A 25808-nucleotide genomic window follows, 5' to 3' on the forward strand; every position below is an offset into this window, starting at 1 on the left:
GAGCGCCATCTAATACGAATTACACACAGCTGTAAAAAGCTATAAAAGCTATCCACATGCATTACCTGAAGGCTGTAATATCTGGTCCGAGTCACTTAATTCTACAGCAGTGGAAGAAAACTACAGATATGTCTCCAGGGGACCGCAGTACCAATGCATTCAGTGATTGGCCGGCATGTTGTGCTGCTGCCAGTTTCTGCCACCGTTACATGGCCTGCGCCTTTTGAATCTGGCAACTAAATGGGGCTGTAAGTTTACCACATTGTGCATATGTGGTTGCATCCAAACTGTTTGTTCTGATTTTCCCCAGCCAAGTCGAGTCAGATTAGAGATGCCAGCCTGAGGATGTGGCAGCCCGCCCTGTCTGCCTGGCTTAGTGGAAACATACACAGTGCCTTTCGGCTCAGCCTGGAAAAAATCCACTCAGCAGCAATGCTTCATTTAAAGGGCAATGCATGTGGACTACAGAGCAGTGCACTTGCATCTACACAGCCAACTGTTGAAGATTAAAATTGCAGCCAGAATGTACTGATATATTTTGCTGATACAATTTGCTTCTACAAAAGGCCTGCACTGATATGCTGGCTTCAGTATATTTATGTTATATCATGATCTGTGTGCCCAGAAATGCACTGAACCACTATTTTTTTTTACCAACTCTGGTCCCTAAATCAGCCTACGTTGAACCTATAGCAATGCTCTCTTAAAGCACTAAAATCATATAACTAAGGCACTGAGTAGACTGAAGAAAATGAGCACAGTGCAATCTCATATGTGGAGTTAATTAGTGTGCTTACTGCAACTCCCTGGCTAGTAGGCAGGTAACAGGGCATATCACACCAGTTTTATCACACCATAGTTAGTCATCAGTATTTGTAATGATCGGACTTGTGCATGTGCTCATATAAAAATGTAATGTAATGTAAAAACCTTTAATCATGGTTCACAGTATTATCGCTTTGCAGATTCATAAAAACTCTGTATACAGTAGTAGGTAGTGTTCTGAATGTCATTTGTTTAGCAGTAATGTATTGGAAGGTTTACATTTTGAGGATTTTATGTGTTTGTAATTTTCCCTGATGGCATTTACCCACAGTTACTCAATCATGTCTTAACTATCCCCTACATTGTGTTGCTAGATCTGAATGACAGAACCCTTGGTATTCTGGATAGCAGAAAAGATTACAGTGGGCCTTGAAGGTGCTTAAAGCCATCTTCACTGTCCAGTCAAATTCACTTGCTGCCTGCTTAGAACCATAGGGACAGACGAATTTAACAGTAATTAAGGGGTTAAGAGATGGTAAACCAAATTCTAGTAAGAGTGTAAATGTTCAATATTTGTGTAATGTTTCCAGAGAAAAAGGCGTTGCAGGTGTGTTATGAACGGGTGGGTCAATTGGGAGCACCAAATGGGGAGAATAAGGAAAAGGTTGTCAAACAAATTCATAAAAGGCTGCATGTGTGAGCCTGAACATAAGTGGTAAAAAAGCAAAATAAGGAAGGCTAATGGAATGGTAACAATGCTCTACACTCAGATCCTAGTATCCTGCAATTTGATACTGTAGTGTGATCAAGCTCTGTGTGGCTGAGGATCAGATCGCAGATGTGAATATACTCTAACCCTAACCCTAACCCTAGTCCTTATAACAAAAAGCAGGTCTATTTGGGTTTTCCTGGCAGATCAAATGGGATTTTGCTGTAAGGAACTTTTAACAATATTTATATATTATATTTCAGCCCAGTGTTAACTATAAAGCATATATCCGTACATGAATTCTTGTTACGTAAATTTAGAAACTATACACATGTATTATAGACTATGACTTAATTTTTAATCAGTCATTTACAATTATGCTTCTTAGACAAACATTAGAATGTACAAAGAATGTAATGTGACATTAGAATGTACAAAAATATTTTGTGTTGAATATGCAGTATACATTATTATTGAATGTTGGCATATTGAATAATATTATTTTTATGATTGTATTGTATTTTTGGATTGCCATGGCCAAGCAACAGTATCCAAAGGAGACCTTTCTGTATAATAACGTCAATATCAGACTTGTGTAACACCAGAATTAACCACTAAAACCCTCATGTTGACTCGCTCTTTACTATGCTATTTACATTTGATCTGAGAACACTTTGGCTTGGATCAGTTCCTTTACTTCTTCAACCATGAATTGCAGCTGTGAAAAACATCTCTAAATAAATCTATTTGGCCAAAACAAGTGTTTTGTTTGTTTTTTGGGACTAATTTTAGCGATGTTAAGTGACGCCATGCGTGTGCTGGAGCAAGCAGCTGTGGGGAAGGAGGCGTTCGCCCCTCCTCCTCACGACCTCCACAACTTCATCACGACTCAGACTGAAGGCAATGACCCCCAGAGGAGATAAAATGAGGACAGTGCAATCTGCGTCTTCAGTATGTGTGTGCGTGTGCATGTGTGCTGTGGTAATCGGTATGTCTGAGATGCACATGTGCATCTTTTGTAAGTGTATATTTGTACTTTAGCGCACACTTGTCGCGTGTTGTCGAATTCTGGAACATAGTAACATTCCTGTGCTGCCAAAGCTCAAGACACACTGCCAACAGTGTTTGTGTATGTGTGTGTATGTGTTTGTGTGTGTACATGTGTGTGTGGGTGTGTTCGTAGCAAGTAGGGTGAGGGCTTGGCAGGCGGTGGGCAGCATCGAGCTCAACATGACCTACTTCACAGTATAAACCAGAGATTACCGGAGTCGCGTCTCTACAACCCTACACACACATACACACACATACACACACACACACACACACACACACACACATAAACACAAACACTGGGCCAGACTTGGGTAGGGTAGAGCAGGCTACATGCACATATGTCCGCAAAATGAACTGTGTGGGTGGCAGCTGAGCAGGGTGAGGATGAAACGAGTAACTGGGCACATTAAAAGGGGAACCTGTTATCAAACCTGCTTACATGCAGACTGGCTGTCAGAATAATTTTAATAAATTTGATCACTGACTAAAATTACTTTTTCAGTGAATCTGCTGATTAATTGATATTAATTTGCCCACACAGTGTGTTTATACACAGCGGTGTGCAAATGAAACTTACTGTAAAGGTATTTATACTGTAATTTACTGTACTGTATTACACTAACTGCCTTTTTGTTTCTTCCAAGTTTTAGTTTTTTAGAGCATCTCCCCATATTCTGCACCATCAATCCATCCTTCCCTGCTGAGGAAAACACTCCCCTCACAATATGGTGCTGCCACCACCATGCTTCACTTTTCGGATAGTGTTTGTTAAAGATTGGAGAGTGTTTGGTTTAAGCCACACATTCCTGTTCAGTGGGATTTCCAAACACTTATCTTGTGCATGTCTACAACGTAATCACTGATTGCTTCATAAAGTTCCTTGGTCTTCAGAATACTTCCACAAACAATGTCTTTCAGTTGTTGTATATAATATGATACACAGCACACAGGCACTGTATATTTTGTGTATTCAAGTCAACTCAATTGGCATTAATCTTACCACAGAGTGCAGGACAAAGTATAGTTATTTAGATAATATAACTATATACAGAGTCAGGAGCAAAATATAGACGATGCAAAAACACTATGCAATACACAACCATTAAATACGGGTAGATGAGCCTGAATGTCACTCAGGCAGATCTGTTTAGCAGTCTGACTGCCTGTGGGAAGAAACCTTTCATGACTCTAGAGGACCTAATGCTCTGCAGCCTACATCCAGACTGGAGGGCTTTCCTTATACACCGCTCAGTGATATCCTTGATGGCAGAAATACTTGACCCAGCAATGTGCTGTTCTTCACCACCGGCTACAGTGCTTTCCTGTCAGAGCTGTTTCCATACCAGACAGTGATAATGGAGGTCAGAAAGCTCTCTATGGTGCTTCTGTAGAAGCAGTTGAGGATAAGTGCATGCATGCACTTATCTTTAGTCTCCTCTTTAGTCTCCTTAAGATATAGAGCTGCTGATAAACCTTCTTCACTAAGGTTGTCAGGGATGTGCACCCCCAGAAACATGAAGCTGTGCGCTGTTTCCACTGTCATCCTGTTGATGAGAAGAGGGAGGGTGAGGTGCTTGTGTCCTTTTCATGTCCACAATCATATGCTTTGTCTAGCTGACATTCAGATAGAGGTTAATGTCTTTGCACCAGACCTCAAGCTGCCTCACTTCCTTCTTGTAGGCTGCCTCATAGATGTTAGAGACAAGCCTAATAACTGTAAGCCATTAGCAAAGTTGAGATGTAATTTCTGGTAATTCAGTTGTGGGTAAGCAGGGTGTACAGCAGAGGGATCAGTTCACAGCCCTTGGCTCTGGCTAAAACCTGTTACTCAGAAGTTCTGACAAGTACCCTTAATGTCCAGGTGTGATATGGCTAGGTAGATGGTGGATGATATGGGTTCCTCAGTGGAGCAGTTCTGCTTGTAGGCATATCAGGGTCTAGTGTAGGTGGAATTTAGTCCTCAAAGCACCCCATGACAATTGGAGTAAATGCAACAGGGTGGTAGCTATTCAGGCCTGTGTCTGTAGATGTATTTTACACTCGTACAATAGTAGCAGATCTGAAGCAAGCTGGAACAGCAGGGATGTTGAAGATGTCCAAAAAGACCTCAGCTAGTTAGTGGGTGTACTCCTTGAGCACGCTTCCTATGGGGCAGATAGCTTTGCATAAGTTCACCCTTTGGGTTCAGGGTTCTCCTCATGTCAGCTGCAGTCACAGTGAACAGCACTTTCTTCGCCAGGATGGGGTGTGATCCTCGCTGCTGCCTCAGTGTTGGATGATTCGAAATGAGCATAGAAGAAATTACTAAGTGCATCTGGGAGGGTGGCGACAACATTGCAGGTAAGATTATTGCTCCTTGTTCAGTCAGTGGCAGTGTAAATACCATGCCACATGCGTTGTGGACTTGCGAAATGATCTGGAATTTTTGTTTGCATAGGAGGCCTTAAGTTTCCATAAGTCGATGTTGAGGCTGATGCTGGTCCTGGCCACTCTGACTGCTACTTTATCACCTGATCTTAATTCAACATACCAGGTTTTGAGCAGGCAATAGACTTCTGCATTTAGCTGAGGCTTCTGGTTTGATTTGGTCTGGCCTATACATGTAACATCAATTTTGAAGTTAGCATTTTGATTACTTGGGTAGTGAAAGGACATACTGGAATACTTTTAAAATAAATCTTACATAAAAGCAAATAAATATGTGTGCAAGTCACAGGCATCTTTAAAAAGGGCAGGAGCTATCCGAAAATGATTAAACACATTTTCACCACATTTGCATTAAAATGCAATTGGGCGCACTAAATATCTGACTTAGTGAACTCCACTGTGGCATCTCAATTAATATTAATGAGACAGTGTGGAATGACACTGCAAAATGTCCCATACAACCCATTTAGAAAAAAATAGTCTGCAGTTTCACATTTCCTCTTGTTCATCATGTGCGTCTGTTCTCATCTGTGCTTTTCAATGTGAGAGATTTTCAGCATAAATGGTAGTAAATGGATGCATATGGTAGTTCGTCACTGTGAACGTGCCTTGGGCACTTTACGCTCAGTTGAGATCTCACAGCAGACGAGGCCTTTTATTCTCTCATAAGTGCTTTAGATGACACCACTGGGTGTCTGTGTATGCTTTGCCGTGCAGACATATATGCTCATACCAACCGTGATTGACAAATGAGGCCCGGAGTTTTTAAATACTCTGAGTTAATGGCATTGCTGAGTAGGTACGCTAAATATGTGCTCGCAAGCGGAGAGATCAGTGACTATGAGCACATTATGTGTTCAGATTAATGTAACGCTCTCACCATGTAATGTTCTCTTCTCAGGATTTCAAGCACTATTTTGATAGCAGGGAACGAACAAAGATAAAAGAGAGGAAGCATGAAAGAAAGAGGGAGGGTGAGAGCGGGGGAGAAAGAGGGTCTGTGATATTTCCAGCGTTTTCAGAGCTATGTTTCCATTTCCTTATTAACTGGCACAACTCCATCTACTTAATTACGGATTATGATTTCGATAGCGGCTAATCCAAATCTGCCGCTCATCTTAATGTGAGGATTTAAATGTCAAATAAATTACCTAAAAGATAATTAGGTTTATACACAGAACACGGAGACAGAGAGACAGAAAGAGAGAGGATGTTTGTGCAGAGAAAAGGTAGCAACAGTGTGAGGTTCAAAAGAAAGCGAGAGGGTGAAAAAGAGACAAAAGAAAGAGGGACCTATAAACATCACGAGAGCGTGGACTCCAGACTCCAGTAAAATGCTCTCTCTCCCTGTTTCTCTATACTTCTTTCTGTTCCCCTCTGTCGTTTGCATGCTACTTCGGCAAAGGTGTCAGTGACAGCTTCCTGAAGAACGGATCTCACACTAATTAAAGCTCACTCCATGGTGACAGGCATGCAGTCTCCTCGTCTGAAGAGTCTGTGTGTCAGATATTAGAGAGCTAGAGAGCCACACCTAGTCAAAGATCATGCTTTGTACTTGTGTAAATATGTGATATGCCGTGTTAAACATGTTAACATTTACCACAGCCTATAGTGAGACAGATCTCTATCAGATCTATCTCAGACATTGGCCACAAGCACCGGAAAAAAAATTGAAAACAAGATCGCATTCGGTAGTTGCAGAGTGTTACATGGCTAAGCACTTTGAATGTGCTGCTGAATGCATCCAGGTGTCAGGTTATAGTTTGTGTGTGTGTGTATGTGTGTGTGACTCACAGGGAACAGCGCGCAGGTAAAGATTTTCTCGTATGACTTGCTGAAGTTGACTGTCCATGGAACCAGGCGTGAAACATTTGCTCAGATATAACCTCAGATCCTTGCACAGTGTTACGCCTGAGAGAGAGAGAGAGGGTTGGGGGACAGAAAAGGTGGGGAGTGAGAGAGGGAGAGAGAGAGAGTTGTTTTGATTCTATAAACAAAAGAAAATGTGTCCCAGAAATTAACATTCACACTCAAACATGCGACAGTGTCCTTACCAACCTCTAAATCTTCAAACTTGAAAGCTTGCAAACACACACACAGACACATGCATGCACACACACACACTAGCACGCTAGATGCAGTATTGATTAACCTTTCTATGCCTTAAAGGTGTTTTATAATCACCCATCAAGACACATGCATTAATTCAGGCACAGTGGAAGCTGAATTCTGAGAGATTAAGTAGATAAAAAATGTGGTCACAATAAACTCAATTTTAGGTGTTATCAATACTGTGTTATGGGGCTGTAATGGTTTTAAAGTAGCAATGTAACCAATGAATACGACACAGTAATGTGTTTATTCTAGTCATTTTTGATACAGCAAAACTAAGGCATGCCTGAAAAGTGTGAATACGTTAATGTTAATATGTTGATATTACACATGTAATAGTTTTATTACAGTGACAAGAATTGTAAAAAAAAATGTGCACAACGCACATACACACACACACACACACACACACTGACACAGAGTTTTAGGTTACAGTACAGAGATGCCTGCCGGCAGCCCACCAGTCTACTCAGCTTGGCTGAGCTATTCATTTGGTCTGGAGTGCTTTATGGTCTCTGATGACAAGCCACTTGGCCGTTAAAGATGAGCCGCACGCCTCTCCTGACTGTCAAAATGACAGACACCCACCAGGATGCACTGACCCCGCCCCTCACCACCAAAACATCAGCCCAGCTAATAAAACATATTTCACAGTCATAATAGAACATTAGTATTGACACCAATCAGAAATACTGACACACACACACACACACACACACACATTCCTTTGCGTTTTTAGCTTCTTAGTTACTTGTTAATTAATTAAAACTAGCTTAAATCAAAGCCTTTTCATATAGTAAGGCACAAAAGGCTAATTAAAATGAAACAGTATTAACATAAAAAATTTCTAATTTAAGCAAGTAATACATCTGGGGCTATGCTTAAAAAGGCATTTTAGATGAATTTCAGCAGGAACCATATGTATTGATCTGCACAAAAATAGGCATACCAGATTTAGACATGGCTGATTCCTCTGGTCTACTGGGTTTATATGAGAAACTGATACAATGGATGACCATAAATATAACATAGAACTTTCTTACATAAAAATATGTTAGCTACAGGAGGTGACACAAAAGTTTGGATACATCTCAATCTAAAGGATTCTTTAAATCAGAAGATACTGAGGTAAGAGATTGCCACTTGTTTATTCAGAGGGAGAGATAGAGAGAGAGATTAAGACAACCACTGAAGAGCAGTTGCAATCAATCTAAACTGAAAGAGCAGAAGGAGTCAGGGTCAGGTGACATACTACTCCATGTAAACCCATCAGTTATAGCAATGGTTATTAAAGAGTGGGCTACAGATGCAGACAAAATTTAATCCACCTGATCAGGTCAACATAATGATCTTGAGAGTAGGGGTGTAGCGATATAAGCAGCTGATATGATCCTATGATCTTACAATTCAATAAATAAAAAAAAGGTCCTGCTGAAAATGTGTCATATTAATATGTTCAGTTTATTAGTACATTCAACTTTATATATGTACAATATTTAAAATAAAAATTCTGCTTTAGATTGCCTAAATGTAATGCAGTAGCCATAAGCTAATATCTTAGTCCTAAGTTAACACATAAATCACATGCTGTCAGACTTTTAAATATAAGACTTTTAAAATTGTAGTAGAATATAAAACGACTGGGTATCTCACATTTCACACAAATTGGGTTTTGATGGTCCCTACAAAAATGTCCATTGCACACTAAACGACTATGGATCACCCATTACAAGACTTGAACTGAACCGAACACGTCCCAAAACACTCGTCTCGCGTTATCTAGATTCGTGCCACCATTTGCGCTGACCCAACACAAAATAAGTAAGAAAACATTTAAGGTTGTGGGTGGGAAGAGACTGCAGTGGGACTTGGACATGATTAGCACAGCACATATTGGAGGCTACCGTACATACAAGACTGATGTTAGTATGAATTTCTGTTTCACCTTAAATGGTTCTGCAGTATCAGATATGTACTAGCACCAGAATTTAGCTGCTGCATCATTTAAGGTGGAACGTAATCTAAAAATGAGAAACTTCATTTGGTTATAGACGGGACATTTTCAGATTGAGTCGCTGACCAGTATACACTACTGGATTACGCTCAGAGTTAGGTAGAAAAAATCAAACATGATTGATATGCTCCAACTTGTCTTAAACACAATCAGGAGGCCAAATATTCCTTACATACTACTTAATTCTCGACTGTCGACTCAGACTGACTGCAGACTAGAGCCAACCAGCACACAGAAATTGTGTAGTGTAACCTCAGCTTTAGCAGTCTGGCTGTGATAACAATTACTCAAACCCAGATTAAGCAAACTCAATATCAACTAAAGCCAAAGTGTAATTTTGTCCAGCTGTTGATTTTGTCCATTTGTCCAGCTGTTGATTTTGTAGCAGCCGTAGGTTGACTGAACATTAGCAAGGTAATTAACCTTTCTATCTACAACAGCACTGTCCAGTTCAGTAACATAGCATTTTAAACTGGAAATGTTATGTGGTCAAACACAACAACTACTCTAGTGGTTCAAAATGAGTTATGAGCTCAGAATTATGCTACAGTCTCGGAAAGCTTGACCAACCTCATAAGTTTCTTTGAAATATTGTATTTGTGGGAGGGGCACTGACAGGTCAATTTAGCACTGCTCTGTGTAACAGTCTTTATTACCTGGTGAGACGGTCTTGATGCGAATGGGATGGGGGCAGGAGTTGAGCACTCCACGAACGTCACCTAAAGTCATCCCCAAAACAGGGGTCCCACCAATCTCCAAGATGACATCTCCAACTGTGATTCCACCCCCTGGGGCAGCAGTAACGAATGGGAACTCCCCATAGTCGGCTCCGCCCCCTACAGCCACACCCAGTTCTCCAGAGCTGCCGACCAGGGGCACGAAGTTCTCCTGCACTTTGGAGCGCCAGTGCAGCTTCTTCACAGCCACTTTAGACATGGCCGACGAACTGTAGAGAGAAAAAGAAGGGAGGGAGTAGAAGGAGAAGAGAAAATTAAATTTGTGTTTAAATCTAATATTCCACTTTCTCTATGCCTCAGAGGTTGTAAAGGACATTTTAGACCAAAAGCTAGCTACATTCAATCAACTTTGTGTTTTGAACAACAAACGACGACCCTTTTAAAATAATATATTATCAGGAAACTTGTCTTTTAGAAAAAATAAATAAAAATAAACCCAGGAGTCATGAGGTCAATGCCAACCCAAACAGCACTGAACACAGCCCTTCTTATTTGCATGCATTTGGAAAGCACATGTGGGGCTTAGCAGACAAACCAGCAGATGCTTACTCAACAGGAGGTGGAATGAACACCACATGCACTTTATTCATATGCTGTATCAATTAGCATGCAAAAATACAGCTGAAAATATAAAGATGTGTGTTACACATTATTTACTATTTAGCTTTGACCTAATGCATCAGAGCTCAGGGAAAGAGAAGGCGTTTAATGCATTAATATAGACATGTCATAGACATGTGATCTCATGACATCTCATTTCAGGACATTCACAATTCTAAAACAAAATATCAAATTTAAGCATTCAAACAATATGAGATGCTTCCGTATGCTACTAAGACATTTAAGCAAGGGCTTACAGGAGCATTACTAATAATGACATAAATTTGTATCATACCTAATGGTCCATGTTGCTGCATATGTGAACCACTTGAAAGAAAACAAACTATAGAGAATGATTTTCCACTGGTTTGTTTATACCAGTCCAACATATGTCATGTTGAGACATTCAGTGTTTGCAAAACACAACTACACACAAGCTGCCACACACAGTAGGAAACAGTAGGAACAGACATGAAACCGTGGTGTACTGTAACAGAAAAGTGGACATAGCCATTTTCACTTGTTAACATAATGTGAATCTAGTAGTTGAAATACATGTCCTTTTAAGGCCCAGCATTTATTGATTAAAGACAGGCCATTCTAAAAAGAGAACATGGTTCTCTTTTGATATTTGGTAACATCACACTACAGCCAATTACAAAGATACCAGGAGAGATTCAGCAGCATCTATCAAACTCAGTGAAGCGTCCTCTTCTTTCACCGGGTGAAATTCCACAAGACGGGTCCTTAAACACTGTCACAGACAGACTGCGGCTTTAAAGGACTTTTGGTTTGTGAAAGCTCCCTGCAAGCACAGGATGCCCAGTAAAGTGACAGTTGGCTGTGACCAGCGTGAGGGGCAGGTGCAGTTGGCATGAGACAGTCTCGAGACGTGACAGTATGGGAACAGGGCTGTCAGTTTGAACCCTCATCGGCCACACACTTGGAGTGGTAGCCAACTTTAGCATGCTGATGATGCGCCAATAGCCAGCGAGAGGCCAATCATCCGAGAAGGAAATAAACAAAGAGGGGGATGAAGATAAAACAGATGGCGAGAGACCAGGCGAAGATGACAGAATGAGAGAGCAAAAGCAAGAGGAGGGCAGAGTGTCAGGTCACAAAGGGAAAGAAGCCAAAACGTAGGGGAAGTTTCGAGGAGACTGGTGTCATATAGGCCCAAGGAACGGAGGGCAACACTGAGAACAGGATAAGGACAAGAGGTGAGAAAATATGATAGCAAAAAAGATGGAAGCATGTTCTAGTGCTCGCCAAGAAAACAGCCTAGTTATAAAAGCCTAGCTGGATCTTGACTTGGGGATGAAAGTACAAATATTTAAAGATTTCCTGATTCAATCTCAAGCTACACATAAGCCACTCATGAATAATATAAAGGTTAATATAAAGGTCAACAGCAATTAAGGCATTTCAAAAGAAATTCTAAGTCAAAAATGTGCATTTTTTAACTAAAAAAAACAATCACTGTGATTTGTTTTTTATGCGGTGGCTGATATAATAAAAACATTAAACCAAAACATTATATAGTTTACATCTGCCATCAAAACACACACCACAATTCTTTTTATTTATTGATTTTTATTCGTTTATTTGTCTTTTTCTCCCAATTTTGGTACGGTCAATTAACCCATCCGTTCATAGGAGGGTAAAGATTTAACACATCTCCTCTGATACATGCAAAGCCAGCCACCACCTCATTTAGAACTGTCGCTGATGTTGCATGGCTGGGCAGCTGACATGCTCTGAGGAAAGCACAGGATCCCAAGCTTACAGGCGGTTGTGAGGGCCAACATCGCTTTTAAGAGTGCTGATGGCAAAGCGGCATGGCATGGCATTTTTATTCTAAAATAAACATGGCTAATTATGAAACATGTAGTTGGTCAGTGTTCTGCTGACAATAAACATTAGACAATCAGGAAAGCATTTAGTATGATAACACTATCATCATCCCATCTCTAGTGTCATAGCTAGCATAATAATAATATAAACTTATTTTTAAAGATTATAATCAATTTACCACCCTGATTGCATTGGGTGGTGCAACCACAAATTAAATATTTTAAAATGATATGTTTTAAAAAATAATCCACAGGCATTGAAATTTTGTATAATCCAGCTTTTGTACTAGCTCTGGTTTTCCAGAAGACAGAGAACTGATCATGAGTGAAAAATTGCCATTTCTTCAATATTTGTGCCTCTGATCTTGGTAATGCACCATGAATGGCACCTATTTTGATGCACTGAAAATATATTCAGTAATAGAGCAATAAAATGAAAGACAAATGAGAGACAAATGAAATCAAAGATCAAGGACCACTTGGTCATTTTTTTATTTGTATTAGGAATTAACAATATTGGGGAAACTGACACTGTGGTATTTTGTTGTTCTGCAATATATCTTGCAATGTTACAGGACTTTTAATCAGATTTGCGCATGTGCACCTTAAGATGACTATCCTGAAACAATATATTGTGCAGCCCTAGTTTGTTTCTTTTGTATGGTTTAATATAGCACCAAAAGAGTCTCACTGTTATTCAAATAACATTACTTGTAACATTTTTACCTAGATTTTTTCCATGTATTTATTAACCATTGCACACAAAAATACTAAGGTAATAATAAGGTATTTCCATTATTGCTGCATTCTCAAGGGCCATTCATTTTATTTTTTCTTTCATTTCAGTCTACAGATTCATATGCTGAAGTGGATCATAATGCTTGAAAATCCTTTTTTCTGTTAAAGATCAACGCAATCCTACAAGCATCATCTGATTTTTCAAAAGCATCTGTAATCTGAGTGCTGACTTTTTGTGGACCTGGAACGGATTACTGTTACTTTTTATAGAATGAAAATACCCAAATCTCATTACATACATTTTGTTTCTCCTTGGCCTGGTATAACCACTGACCATTTTGACCTTCATTTATCCACTGTATCATGGGTCTACAGGTGGGGTAAGGCGGGTTTTAGAATCCTGTTACAGTACTCAAGCACAGCAGTTTGTTTTCCATGCAAAATGATGCCGTTAGATTGGCCTTCAGGACAACCTCTCTCTTTAATTGTCCCTTATTGTGATCTGTAGCCACTGACAAGACCCGATATGTTGGAATTGCAGATCAATGTATTACGCTAAACATGGAATGAAGACACGTGGGATGGACAACCGGTCTATGTGGCTGCAGGACAGAAGAAGTAACCATGGAAACGGATGCTGTATGTGTGTCCCCTCGAGCAAGCCTACCCACCAGGCTTAATGAGGCTAATTACACAGCGTGGAGAGGCTGAGGAGACATGACTAATTGTTTCCACTTGAATGATTGGCCGATCGGTCATTTATCCGGCCCCACCTCCTAGAGGTCCTGCTGCTGATAGGACGATAGTTTTTTTTTTTTTTTTTACACACACTATGGAGATGGAGATAGATTGAGCCAGGCACCACGCCGACTGCTACTGGCACAAAGAGAAGGAATCCTGTGCATGACCTTGGAGCAGTGAAGCTCAGGTGTCTAGAGCCAGAGGACTAGAATGTATACACACATATAAATGCACACACACACACACGGCCCTGAAAACGTTTTGGCTATGCACGTGGCTCTGTTGGTATTATGGTTTAGTTGCTATTGAGCTAAAGCACGGTCAATAGCTGGATTGATTTGGTAAGGGAGCTGAAAGTCATTGGGCTAGTGATATATCTGCACACACAAACACACACACACACACACACTGTTTACCCCATTTTTCATGCTCTGTGTCTCTTCCCCACTTTTCTCTGTCCCACTGTGCAGCCTTCTGTGGTTAGAATAACTCCAGCAAACACACACTTGTTTACATGCATTAAACCCACACACACACACACACAGGAACTTATAATTGCATGTGTGTTGCTGACAGAGCTCATTCACTCTGCGTGCATAATCAGCTCTGGTGTCATACTGTTTACATTTAGTGTTACAATATTAATATTCTTAAGAAGAAGAATATTTTTTTGAAAGTTCTAAAATAAAATAATGAGACATGCAGAGCCCGCATTTTCAGTGTGGTGACTTCATTTGTGTTTTTTGCAATAGTTGCCTAGCATCTCCCACTCTAAACTATAAAAAACATATACCAGATACTGTCTTGGTTGATCAACTACTCCTTTAACCATAATGTAAAATGCAAGCTACAGGGTAAGGTAGTAGTAGTACTGTGTAACTGAAATTGGGTCATCATAATCAATCTTTGTATCTATTTCTATTTTAATGGTAAATTCAGCCACATGTGATAAATCAGAGTTCTTGGGTAATGGTGATTATGTTTAATTTCTCACTGCACACTTGGATGTCTAGGAGCATCTTTTTGTTTGACTGCTGCAGCAAGCTGCCAGGCTGAGTTGCTTCGCATGCACAACACCATGAATTGTCAGCCTGGCTCTCAGGCATTGTATCTATAACAAAAGGTCAAGTCTGCGTCTCTCTGGAGAAGGATGAAAACTCGCCTTGTCATCTCCAGAGTCATGTACCAAACATGCTGACTGTGGAAATTAATCACAATTTGCATTGACTGAGCTCAGCATGTTGTCTTTCCCTTAGCTACCCTATAGCTTGCACACTCATATTAGCTTTTCTGATTATGCACACATTTGTTTTACACTATACAGTTGTTGAATGTAATCATCTTAAACAGCATTATTAGCTCCACCCTCATTCAACCATTCATGGGGACATTGTTACGTAATTCACACAACTTTATAAAAATGACACCAGTCTGTCTCCTTTCAGAAAGGTCTGGATGCTGCAAGGTAAATGACCATTCAGGGAGATATAGCCTTTGCTTGAAAGGGCACTGTATTGAAAATGCTGACCCTTAAGGTCAGGAAAGAGCTGACCACTCTATATCCGTTTACACATCCTTCCCCTTGCCCCTGCGATCTGTTTTCTTCTCCCCATCATTGTGCTCGGTTAGCTCACCAGTGAAATCTCATACCAACACACAGGCCAACAATCTGGCTTCACCACAGCCTTTTCCCTAGATCTATCTATAATGTCTAGCTCCTGATAAAGGCTATTTTTAGCTGTCTAGCTCTATTCCTGGAACGTTTCTGCCATTTTATTCATGAGAATATGAATAACTAGCGCTGGGGGCTATGCACAGAAGTGAATGGAGCCATTTAGGCACATGTAGTGTTACTTGATACCCTGAGAGAGATAATGAAGAAATGTATGTGCGGCACGAGCCACTGCCTTTTGCAATATTTATCATGGCTGAAATTGCTCTGTCTGTTTACCATTGAATTGATGTTTTGCACACAAGCTAAATCTGACATTGCTGATGAATTAGTCTCAGAGTGCTGCGTTTTCAGGTGAATGCTGAAGTCACTATTTTATTAGGTGGCTTCAGTAAGTCTGAAAGTTGCATATGACCAAAGGCAATTACTCTTCATTGTATACTGCTAATTAAGCTTCCCAAAATGTTTAGCATTTACTACCTCTGTCAGCGGCCTCAATTAATGGAGAAAGATAAAGAAGAGATGCCCCTGCCCCTCAAATATAATTAAAACTTAATAAAGAAGCTTGCCGATAAACGCAGCATCACAGATAAAAAAAGTTTGAAAGTTTTAACTTTCACTCACAAAACGCAAGCTGGAATCTAACTGATATCGTAACAAGCGTACAGCTATGGTGGAAATATCCCCACTGTGTTTTATCTGTGTTTCAGGTTTAATCTTTTGATAGATAAATTTCACACTAGAGTCTGCTTCTGAATTTTTTTGAAAGTTTATGTGCATAGTCCCCTCAACAGGAGTTGAATAGATCACAAATTGGACCCTTTCTCAGTCACTAATAAGTTTGTTTAGGCATTCTGTGAAGGCAGGCCCAGTCAGGGTTTTAGAAAGGACAAACCCCTGCCTGCATTTCTGATGGAGTCACTGTGCAAATCACTGTAGATCTCTGAGAGTAGGCGTAAGCAAAACGGCTCAATTAAGAGCGTGCCTAATTGAATTCTACATTGTTTTATCAGTCAAAGCAAGGCCATATGGGTGTGAAGAAAAAGAGTCACTGGCAAATAATAGGTTTGATTAGTTAGAGATTAATAGTCATGACAAAATCACTCTAGTAAGATCTGCTAATTTTGTAATCAATGAATAATCGTCTGTAATCGGGAGAGTGTGTTGAGTCAATGTCTAGGTCAGGAGAAGAGAATCTATCTTGTCAAGACAGGAAAGTTGCAGTCTGTGAAAAGTACAATTTCTTTTTTTCTCATTGATGGGAAACGCTGTAAGGATTTGTTCTGGTTGTGTTTGTAATTTTATTTAAGATCTAATCATTTCCCTTTGTTAGGTCTGTGTCAGAATGACATGTACCAACCAACCCCTTGTTGGGCAGAATGCACACCATGAGCAGGAACTAAATTCACAAATGTTTTTGTGACATTCAACATCTATCTCAATGCTCTACAAAAAGTGGTTTGTCAGTGCTAACAAGCAAATAAACTTTTTTGTTTTGTTTTTACCAATAGTTCATTAAAAGTATTTATTTGAGTTAAATAAACCCAGCTCAACTGCTTGTTACCACAGGAAGTAACTTCTTTCATTTGAATGTTCCACTTTTTACAGTGTGTCTCTTAATCTTTCATTTGCTGATAGATTTTTCTACACTGGGGACATAAGACTGGGACAACTAACCCCTACTAAGATTTCTATCAAGCCACCCATTGGACCTGAAGTAATCCAAACATCACTCCGTCAAGACGTACTCTGTTATCCCCCTTCCTCTCATTGTCTTTGTAAATAATAGACTGTCTGAGTTAGTGACAGTCTGCTTGTCCTGGTTCCATTGTAAAAACAACTGCCAGGCTTGATCTGTGTCACAGACTGAGCTAGGAAGCTTCTGTCGTCTCATGCTCCTTCACCTGCCCTGCAACAGTTTAATCCTAATCACAGTCCCCTGATCATTGCAGTACACTATGTTTTTTGGTCTGATTTTAGTTTTCTCCATCGTTACTTAGAATAAACTCTTATTTCACATTAGGTTCCATTGAAAGTTCAGAACCTTTTCAGAACCTTCTCATTTTAAATGTATATGTTCAGTGATTATATGCTATATTAAAGAATCCTTCCTGTAAACTGACTGCTATTTTCCTTCACCTGAATCTATGAATATTACTAAACATGTTCAGCATCTTTTTGAGTGTCAAAATTGACTGGAAATCTCAGAATCAGAGCCGGTAATTAAAAGAAAGATTGAATTATAAAAGATAAATGATAAAAGAAGCCCAAAACGGGCAAAAAATAAACCACAACAAAAACATCTTGGTAAACAAACAATGTCCATAAAGTATCAAATGTAACAATAATAATTCCATCCATCTTGACAAGACTAATTAAAAAAAACATTCAGATAAACACAGTGTTTCAAAGCTTGACACAAACTGAACGTTTGCTTTGAATTTATTGCACAGCAGCACAATAATCTCGTAACTCTAAAATAATGTCTTCTATCTGTTTTTATTTTTGATGGGCTGAGCAAAGTTAGATTGTTGTAAAACATTCAATATTAAATTTTGTGTTAATGTTCTGAAATCCTTCACTAGAAAATAACATTTGTCTCAATTGTGACATTTGCCATGATACTCAATCCAAATAGATCGAAATGAGCTGTTAAATACATGGGGGTACCTGCAGCAAGACTGACCTGTGAGACCTTGCATGTTTGTAAACTTAGGAAGGATACTTAAATCCATTTCATCCTCTTTCCGGGACATTTATGCTTAGGTTAATCCACATGGATTGTGCATGCCGGTTTGTTTTATGAACCGCTAATGATGCAAAAACAGCGGTAGTGCCACATTTCATGACTATAAAACAGGTAAACCAGGGTTAATTATCGTTTATGAATTAGCAAACATGTTCCTGTGATACCACTCACTCAATTTGCGTGTGTGCTTTATGAATCTGGCCCATTGTTGTCATATTTCTTGATTTAGATTTTGTTGAAATTATTTTGAGAACACTGAAGAACGAACCCAGCTGCACGAGTTAAACCAAACTGCTAGCTGAATATATATTTACACTGCCCTAATAAACAGTGTCTGCTTTCTAAGATCAGGGACACTGATTATACTCATCTATTCACCAACAATAGCTGACAAATATCCTGCTTACTAAAGTCAGTAATGGGGAGGTAATGTACTTTGTGTGATATTTTGTCACCCAAATATGCACGTCATGGGAAGTTTTACTGCTTATGTGGGCATGCTGGTATTGAAGATGCAGGCCAGCAAAAATAAGAAATAAATAAATAGATCACCACTGACTGGCTTATTTTACTGTCTTTGTTTATATAGGTCTTGACAAGCCAATTATGGTAAAGGTTGATACGTGATCTCAGATAAGCCTGTTTGTTTGTTTTGATCTTACTGCAGGAGAGTGAGGAACATTTCTGACAGCTAAGACGAGTCCAGGTCATAATCAGAGCTAATGAATTGTGATTTGGGGAGGGGGGGTCCTATAGAATGTGCACATGAATAGCTCTTTTTCTTAAGGGGCTGTCACAAATATTGAATTAACCTATTTTGACACCTATTGTAAAAAAAAACTACGGTTATTTTGCATTTTGTTTTAAGCTTGAGGATCATTATAGCAGCCCTTCTCATACCCAATAAGTTTATGTTTATATTCTCCAGGGAGTCCTATTCTCTACAGGGATTAGCTTTAGCTTTAGACAAGCATTTTGATATAAAGAGCTGGTTCCCCAGAAAGGAATTAAGCCTAGTCTTAGACTAAAGTTTCTTTCAATAGAGAACCACTATTCAGAATGCTCTGTAGTCCAATACTAGTTGTAATCCCTGGATCCCTTTATCCTGTATTTGACATACCTATCCTGAAGCTGACATGTGATGCCCATATGATATGAGGCTACAACTAGAGGTCTGCACAAGGTGGGTATGTCCCAGGGTCCTTTGTGATCCCGCTGGCAAAATTGTCTTTGCAGCACCGCAGTCATAGTGGGCAAACATCCAGCAGGTTGTGGGTCAAAGCGTCGGGTAATATCTCTGAGAGCAGTAGAGCTAGGGGGCATACATCACTGGCTGCTTGTGAAAGCAAGCAGGAATAAATATACTGCAAATGAACTGCAGAGGCAAAACTTAAAATCTAGCCCTAAACCCTTAAACTTGGCTGATTTAATCATGTTGTCTTGATATCAATGTTAATCCACATTTTTGATAATGTACACTAATTTGTTTATTGCCATGGAGCGATGTGTGCTAAAGTTGTAAAATTTGACGTTACTGGGGCAGCATCCCAACTCGCACACGTCTTTACTATACTGAGGCAACTGAACCACATCAACAAATGCAATTCTAATGGTGACAAGTTTTGAACCACTGTGTAGTGTGGTAGGGACACAGCTCTTCTACACTAAAGAAGAAGTTACAGAACAGAAACCTGGACAGGTCTGCATGGATGGCCTCTGCTCGCTTGTGTGGTGCGCACCAGAGCGCAGCATTTACACTTACCCCAATGAATCGCACTAACAGAGCAATCTCACTAGTATTTATTTTAATCAAACCAAAACTGACAAGTATACACCCTTACTACAGTTTGCTATGAGCCATTTCAGAATGTTCTCTTTCATGATTTACTGATAGAAGGTATTTTACTATAATCATTGTTAAAAATGAGCTTTACAGAGGAGATCTTGCACATCAAAAGCTCATCACAGAACCTCTCTTAAGAAACTGGTCTCTTAAATACAAGCAAACAAGAACCATTGATTGCAACAGCCTAATCATGCCTAGTTGAAGTTTATGCATAAAAAATCTGTCAACAGATTAAGCCATAATCCTTCAAATGTAATATGTTACCAAGTGTAACCTGATACACACTAAGCCCAGGGGTTTGTAATAGCTTGGTTTTAAACAAAGTCGATGTCCCTGCCTTGTCCTAACCTGTATTTGACTGCTCTGACCCTAATCTTACATCATCCTCCACGGGGAAAGCCTGGAGGTCAGCCAACCTGTCTTCTCTTACCAACGACCTCCAGTCCGTCGCAGTCAACAACGCATGTATGCGCTCCTCAGTGTTAGCCTGTAGGTTGCTGCATTCTTTAAGACCAGATATTGCTATTAACATGTGCAACTTTATGTCTGGTCATCAGCTAGTGCTATTGGTCATGGGGTCATTGGATGAAACTCCCTTGCTGCTGTGCATTCCTGTCTGGATCTAGGGCACTGGAGTGGCAAATGCACCACGGACAGCCATGGCAGATTTAAAAATAAAAGATTAAATGCCAGCGGGATGAAAAGAACACACCAAATAATTCTCATTCTAAAATGGCGCACTCACACACATGTACATACTCTAGACCTTATACCCAGGGGAAAAGCTCATGTCAATCAGTTTTGCGGATCAATCTAAACCTACTGCAGGCGATAGTGGACATCAGTCACAACACACTGGATACTCTGAGAGTCAGAGCTTCTGATCTCATGATTAGTGTTCAGAGTATTTTCTTTTTTTATTGTTTTAGCCGCTGCTAGGAAAATACGTGGTAGTTCTTCATACATCCTTGATTTCTTTACAGGAAATATTCTTTACACAGCTTGTCAAAATTGCACTAAACTGACAAGGTGTGATCAAAAGCTCAAAGCCTTTTGATATATCTGGATTTTCCATTGAGCTTAGCTAAACAGCACCAATTACGGGAGAGAGATAAGAGGTAATTGAGACAGCAGTGATTAATGACTCCAGAATGAGAGGATGATGGCTAGAGATTTTAAACTAGAGAGAGAGAGAAAGAGAGAGAGAGAGAGAGAGAGAGAGAGAGAGAGAGAGAGAGAGAGAGAGAGAGAGAGAGGTGGTTCTACAGACACAAAGTGATATAGGGAACTAGAGGGGGGAAATGAAAAGAAAAAAAAGAAGGGAATGGACAAGGCAGAGCAAGATAAAGAATTTGCAGAACACGACACAGCGCTTTGAGTAACGTGAAATGACGGCGCCACGAATGCACAACAGCTGTGAGACGACAGGAATGACAAGAGATCTGTACGCGAGAGGGAGGAAAAACACAACATCAGAGGACGCACTGTAAACACTCTGAGGTTTGGGTTTCAGGAGAGATGGGGGCGTAGATGAAAAACGAGCGATGAGAGGAAAGAGAGGAGAGGAAGATGTGAGGGAGAATAGGTGGTGCAACTAAGGGATGGAGGGATGGGGAGAGATGCCGTTTGAGGGCTGAAACAGGAAAAGAAAGACCTGGCCTCTGTAGGAGTGGGTGATATTGGGATAAATTATGTCATGATAAGCTTTTCTGAATATATTGTGGGTATCAGCAAATTTTTAAACAGTGAAATGAGGTTTAAAAAAGGCTCCCAGTTGACCTCTCCATGACCTCTCTCTCCTCTCTATGAAAAGTGAGGACACAACTCATCAAAATACCTACATTTAAAGACATAGTGTCGTGAAAAATCAAGTGATTTAAAAAATAACATGATTTATTACAGCCACTGCCTTTCCTTATTGCCACTGACGCAGCATCACCGAGCACCTACACAGTTGCAAACACTTATTTCATAAGTGGTAAACCATATGGGTTGGGTTTAAAAAATGCAAACATTAGCTCCACTACACAGAGAGTGTTTAGTAATAATTCAGTTCAGTAGTGAAACAGTGGATAAGTTAATTGGTGTAGGGTGTAGCTGTCTAAGCTTGTCAGTTTGTCAGTCTGTCCTTGTTGACAGTATTTTTTACAGTGGTAGGCTACCACTGGTGTGTATTTTCTTTATTAAACCTCTGACTACAGCTAAATAACTTAATATGTGCTGGGTATCATAATAAGTATTGTGATGTTTTATTTTTGCCATATTGCCCAATATAGCCCCTGGCATGCTCTGCTAGGTCACAGTGCAGTAACCCGAGTGGAGGGAGATTGTGCTGAATCAGTCTCAATCACTGAAGGTGACCCTCTTTCTGCTTTCCTCCTCTTCTCTTCCCCTCCCACGCTCTTTTTTTCTTTCTTGCCCTCTCTCTTTACCACCCTGCTCCTTCTATTCCTCCTTTTCTGTCTCCTGCTCTCCTTCTCCCTTGTCCTTCTCCTGTACAGTTTTTCATCCCTTTCATTCCGTTTGCTCCTCTCCCACTGATTCACTTCATCTCTTTCCCTCTGCACCTCTCTCTCTGACTATCTCCATCTCTCAATGGCTCCTCTCCTCCTCGTCACCTGATATTGATCCTCATCCCCCTCCTCTTGTTCCCTCTTCTGGGCCACCACACAAGCCTCTTCCTCAAGGCTGCGTGTGGCTCTTTCAGCTTGTAACAATTTTACGGGGGGTTGCACCTTCTGCTATCAATATCCACGCAGCCCGAGCCATCCATCAACACTCCGATTTATATTCGCAGTGGTTCCAAGCAACCGACATGTCAAGGCCCATTTGGTCAAGATAATGAAGAAAGAGGGAGAACAGTAAAGATATTGACCTGTAGGTTAAACTGCTGGATGATAAGGAACAAGATAATGCCTAAATGCTGCTTCAGTTCAATGAACCATTTCAACAAACAAGGTTCAAAGAGATGTGACGCACTGATTGCTTCGTGCGGCAACATTCATCAATGTTGGCCGAAGCGTTAAAGGAACGGATAAATTCTTGCGTTGTGGCATAGGGGTGGGTGATATGGTGAAAATATAATATCATGATATTTAAATACATTCTTACAATAAACAATATTTATTATATTTAATATTTTTACGCACAGACACAATGCACTAGTAGTGGCATATTTTTTAAAAACTGCTGTTCAAATTCTGTCCCATACTTAGTACAATGTGCTGCACAAAATGTTTAGAAAAGTATCAGAACAAAATTAATCATGATACAATAAAATATTGTCATACATGCCCACCTCTACTACTGCACCATATTTGTCTAGAGTCAGAGCTGGCTTTTAATGTTCAGGTTGCACTGCTTCTTTTGTGGTTCTACACATGGATTAGGTCTAATTCTGGACTGATACTGGATTTTCAACTTAAAGGAAAATGCAGCCTGAGACTAGGCTTAATCCTGGTATGGGTAACTGACCATAAACACTTACCAAATCTATCTGGAAAAATCTTGTTATCAGCCTGCACTCTGAAAAAATAAACTACTGAACCAACAAGGGTTCTTCGGAGTGCCTGATCTTTTTTGCAAAGGTGTGTTTAATTTCAACCAAGCAAGAGCACAATCTAATTTTTGAAGAATGTAATAATATTATGAGATGTTTGTGTGCTTGAGTGTGGCTGCCATGAGACAATGTAAAAAATAAGTATAATATTTGTAATTGTGTCGAAAATATCAACTCAAAATATAAAGTTTACCAATTAATTAAGTAATTAATTAATTAATTAAGGTTTATAGTTCTCTTCTTTTTTTGGCAAGGCAATATAGACTATAGAAGTTGTGTTGTCATTCTGTAGCCAACATCATGTTCATTTTAGGGATTCTCGGACTAAGCTGCATTTGTGCAGTCCAGCTGGACTTTAAATCATCAATATATGAATTTAGCTACATGCGAGGCAAAACTACTACACACTACATTGACACAACCTAAAGGTCTACTGGGAATAGAAATGAAATGCTAGTACACTAAAAAATCTAATCTCCATTGTTGGTTTTAATCAGTCAGTCTCTTGTTGACTTTACATAAAAGTAAGGCTGTGTATTGCCACAAATCTGGTGGAGCAATACGTATCACAATACAGGGGTTACAATTGAATATATTGGGGAATACTATGACACTTTTAGGAAAACTGTAATAGTATAAAAAACTCACCATCATATGTATAAAATCTAAATGTATGCTGTCAGTGAAATCTGTGCAACTGCACTGCACTCTAGTGGTTAGAGTCTAAACACAACACAAAATGAACCACTGTCTGCCACAACTGTCTGTATGTGAACTATTAATCAAAATGTAATACTGTATTTTTGAGAATCGACACAATATTGCAGGACATGTCCTAATACTTTAATTTATACATATTTTCTCACACCTATCTTAATAAGTGTGTGTAACTGAGCTAGTTGTGTATCAATGAAATACAGTGTGTTGTCACAGTGTGTTACTTAGTAAGTGTTAGTTGTATTTGTGTACTGTACCCTGTATTTGTATCTTTCTACAATCATTACTTCATCTCTAAGTTAGGGGAACTGATGATTTCGTACATTTAAATAAGATGTTTGAGTTGAATCAGCTGATTAATCTATTCCTAGTGGCCCAAAGTCCCAGCCTTTTAGATTGTTGCATCAGCTCGATTTGTCGGAAGTCCCCCTGTCACCCTGTTGCTTGTCAATAAATAACAGCTACATGTAGCCTTCTCACATGGGAAATGCCTAGGCCCCGGTTGCTCTGTTGCCTCCTAATGTGAAAGCACTAGTAGAATCAGGCATGCACCTGCTTATCTAAAACAAAAGCCTACAACCACTCTTGCAGATAAGACTAGGCACTCACACCATGCTAGAACCACTTTTGGTTTGTGAAAGAACCTCTCAATGGATGGGTATTTAGAGAATCATTTTTGTAAATATAATATCTAATAATAATAATAATAATAATAATAATATATATATATATATTTATGCTACATAATGTATCTATTTTACACCTCTTAGATAGTTGTTGTTTTTTTCTTAAAGAACCATTGTTTTAAGAATGTGGACCATAAGTTCTAATCACACTAAGCTTACATCCACTATGACCTTAGTCAGACCATAACAATTCAACCATGGTCATATCTTGGATAGAATCAGGGTCTTAATGAAACTAATATTGAACCACTGGAATACGTGTAAACATAGTTATTGATTCCATCAGGACAAACAAAGCTTGAGAACAGGCTAATGGCCTTGAATAAAAAAAGAGATACGAGCAAACAACAATAGTGGAGACAATCTAGCAGAGAGAACTCACAGATGGAGAATTGTCAGTGGATCTCTGCCCTAGTCTGTCAAGGGTAAACTGCAGCCTGCTATCCCACCATCTTCCTCTCTCTCCTCTCTCCCTTGCTCTGTCTCCCTCTTCCATCGCACCTTCCCCACCTCTCTTTGAATATGTATGAAGGTGAGGTGAACACCCTGCATATAATCAGACAATTAATGGGCAGGCACAACACATGAACTCTGTTGGCTGAACTAAAGCTAGCTGAACGGTCTCGTCAGAGGACGCTGATATATCATATCAGCCCAAATGAAAATCACACTGAGCAACAGACAGCGGACTACAATAAGAGGCTTTAGCACTAATTGGTCAGGAAATGGTTTGATGTCAGAAATTGAGAGGACTAGAGAACAGAAAGTTACACAATTACAAGTGCTATCGTGACAAACCTCGCATATGCAAAATGACTTTTTGTTGGGTT

The 25808-nt window shown here is 39.7% G+C and overlaps 1 protein-coding gene across 1 annotated transcript in view; it reads right to left on the reverse strand.

The window, feature by feature from the left end:
- Window positions 1–25808, reverse strand: part of magixb (MAGI family member, X-linked b) — a 74458-nt gene that overhangs the window by 44348 nt on the left and 4302 nt on the right. Inside the window, exons 2-3 of the mRNA XM_072682341.1 lie at window positions 9737–10026; window positions 6749–6865 (exon numbers count right to left, since the gene is read on the reverse strand). Of these exons, the coding sequence (XP_072538442.1) occupies window positions 6749–6865; window positions 9737–10016 (397 nt within the window). The 5' untranslated portion in view covers window positions 10017–10026. The remainder of the gene's footprint in view (window positions 1–6748; window positions 6866–9736; window positions 10027–25808) is intronic.

The sequence above is a fragment of the Salminus brasiliensis genome, chromosome 6, assembly GCF_030463535.1.
Source record: "Salminus brasiliensis chromosome 6, fSalBra1.hap2, whole genome shotgun sequence".
NCBI classification, from domain to species: Eukaryota; Metazoa; Chordata; class Actinopteri; order Characiformes; family Bryconidae; genus Salminus; species Salminus brasiliensis.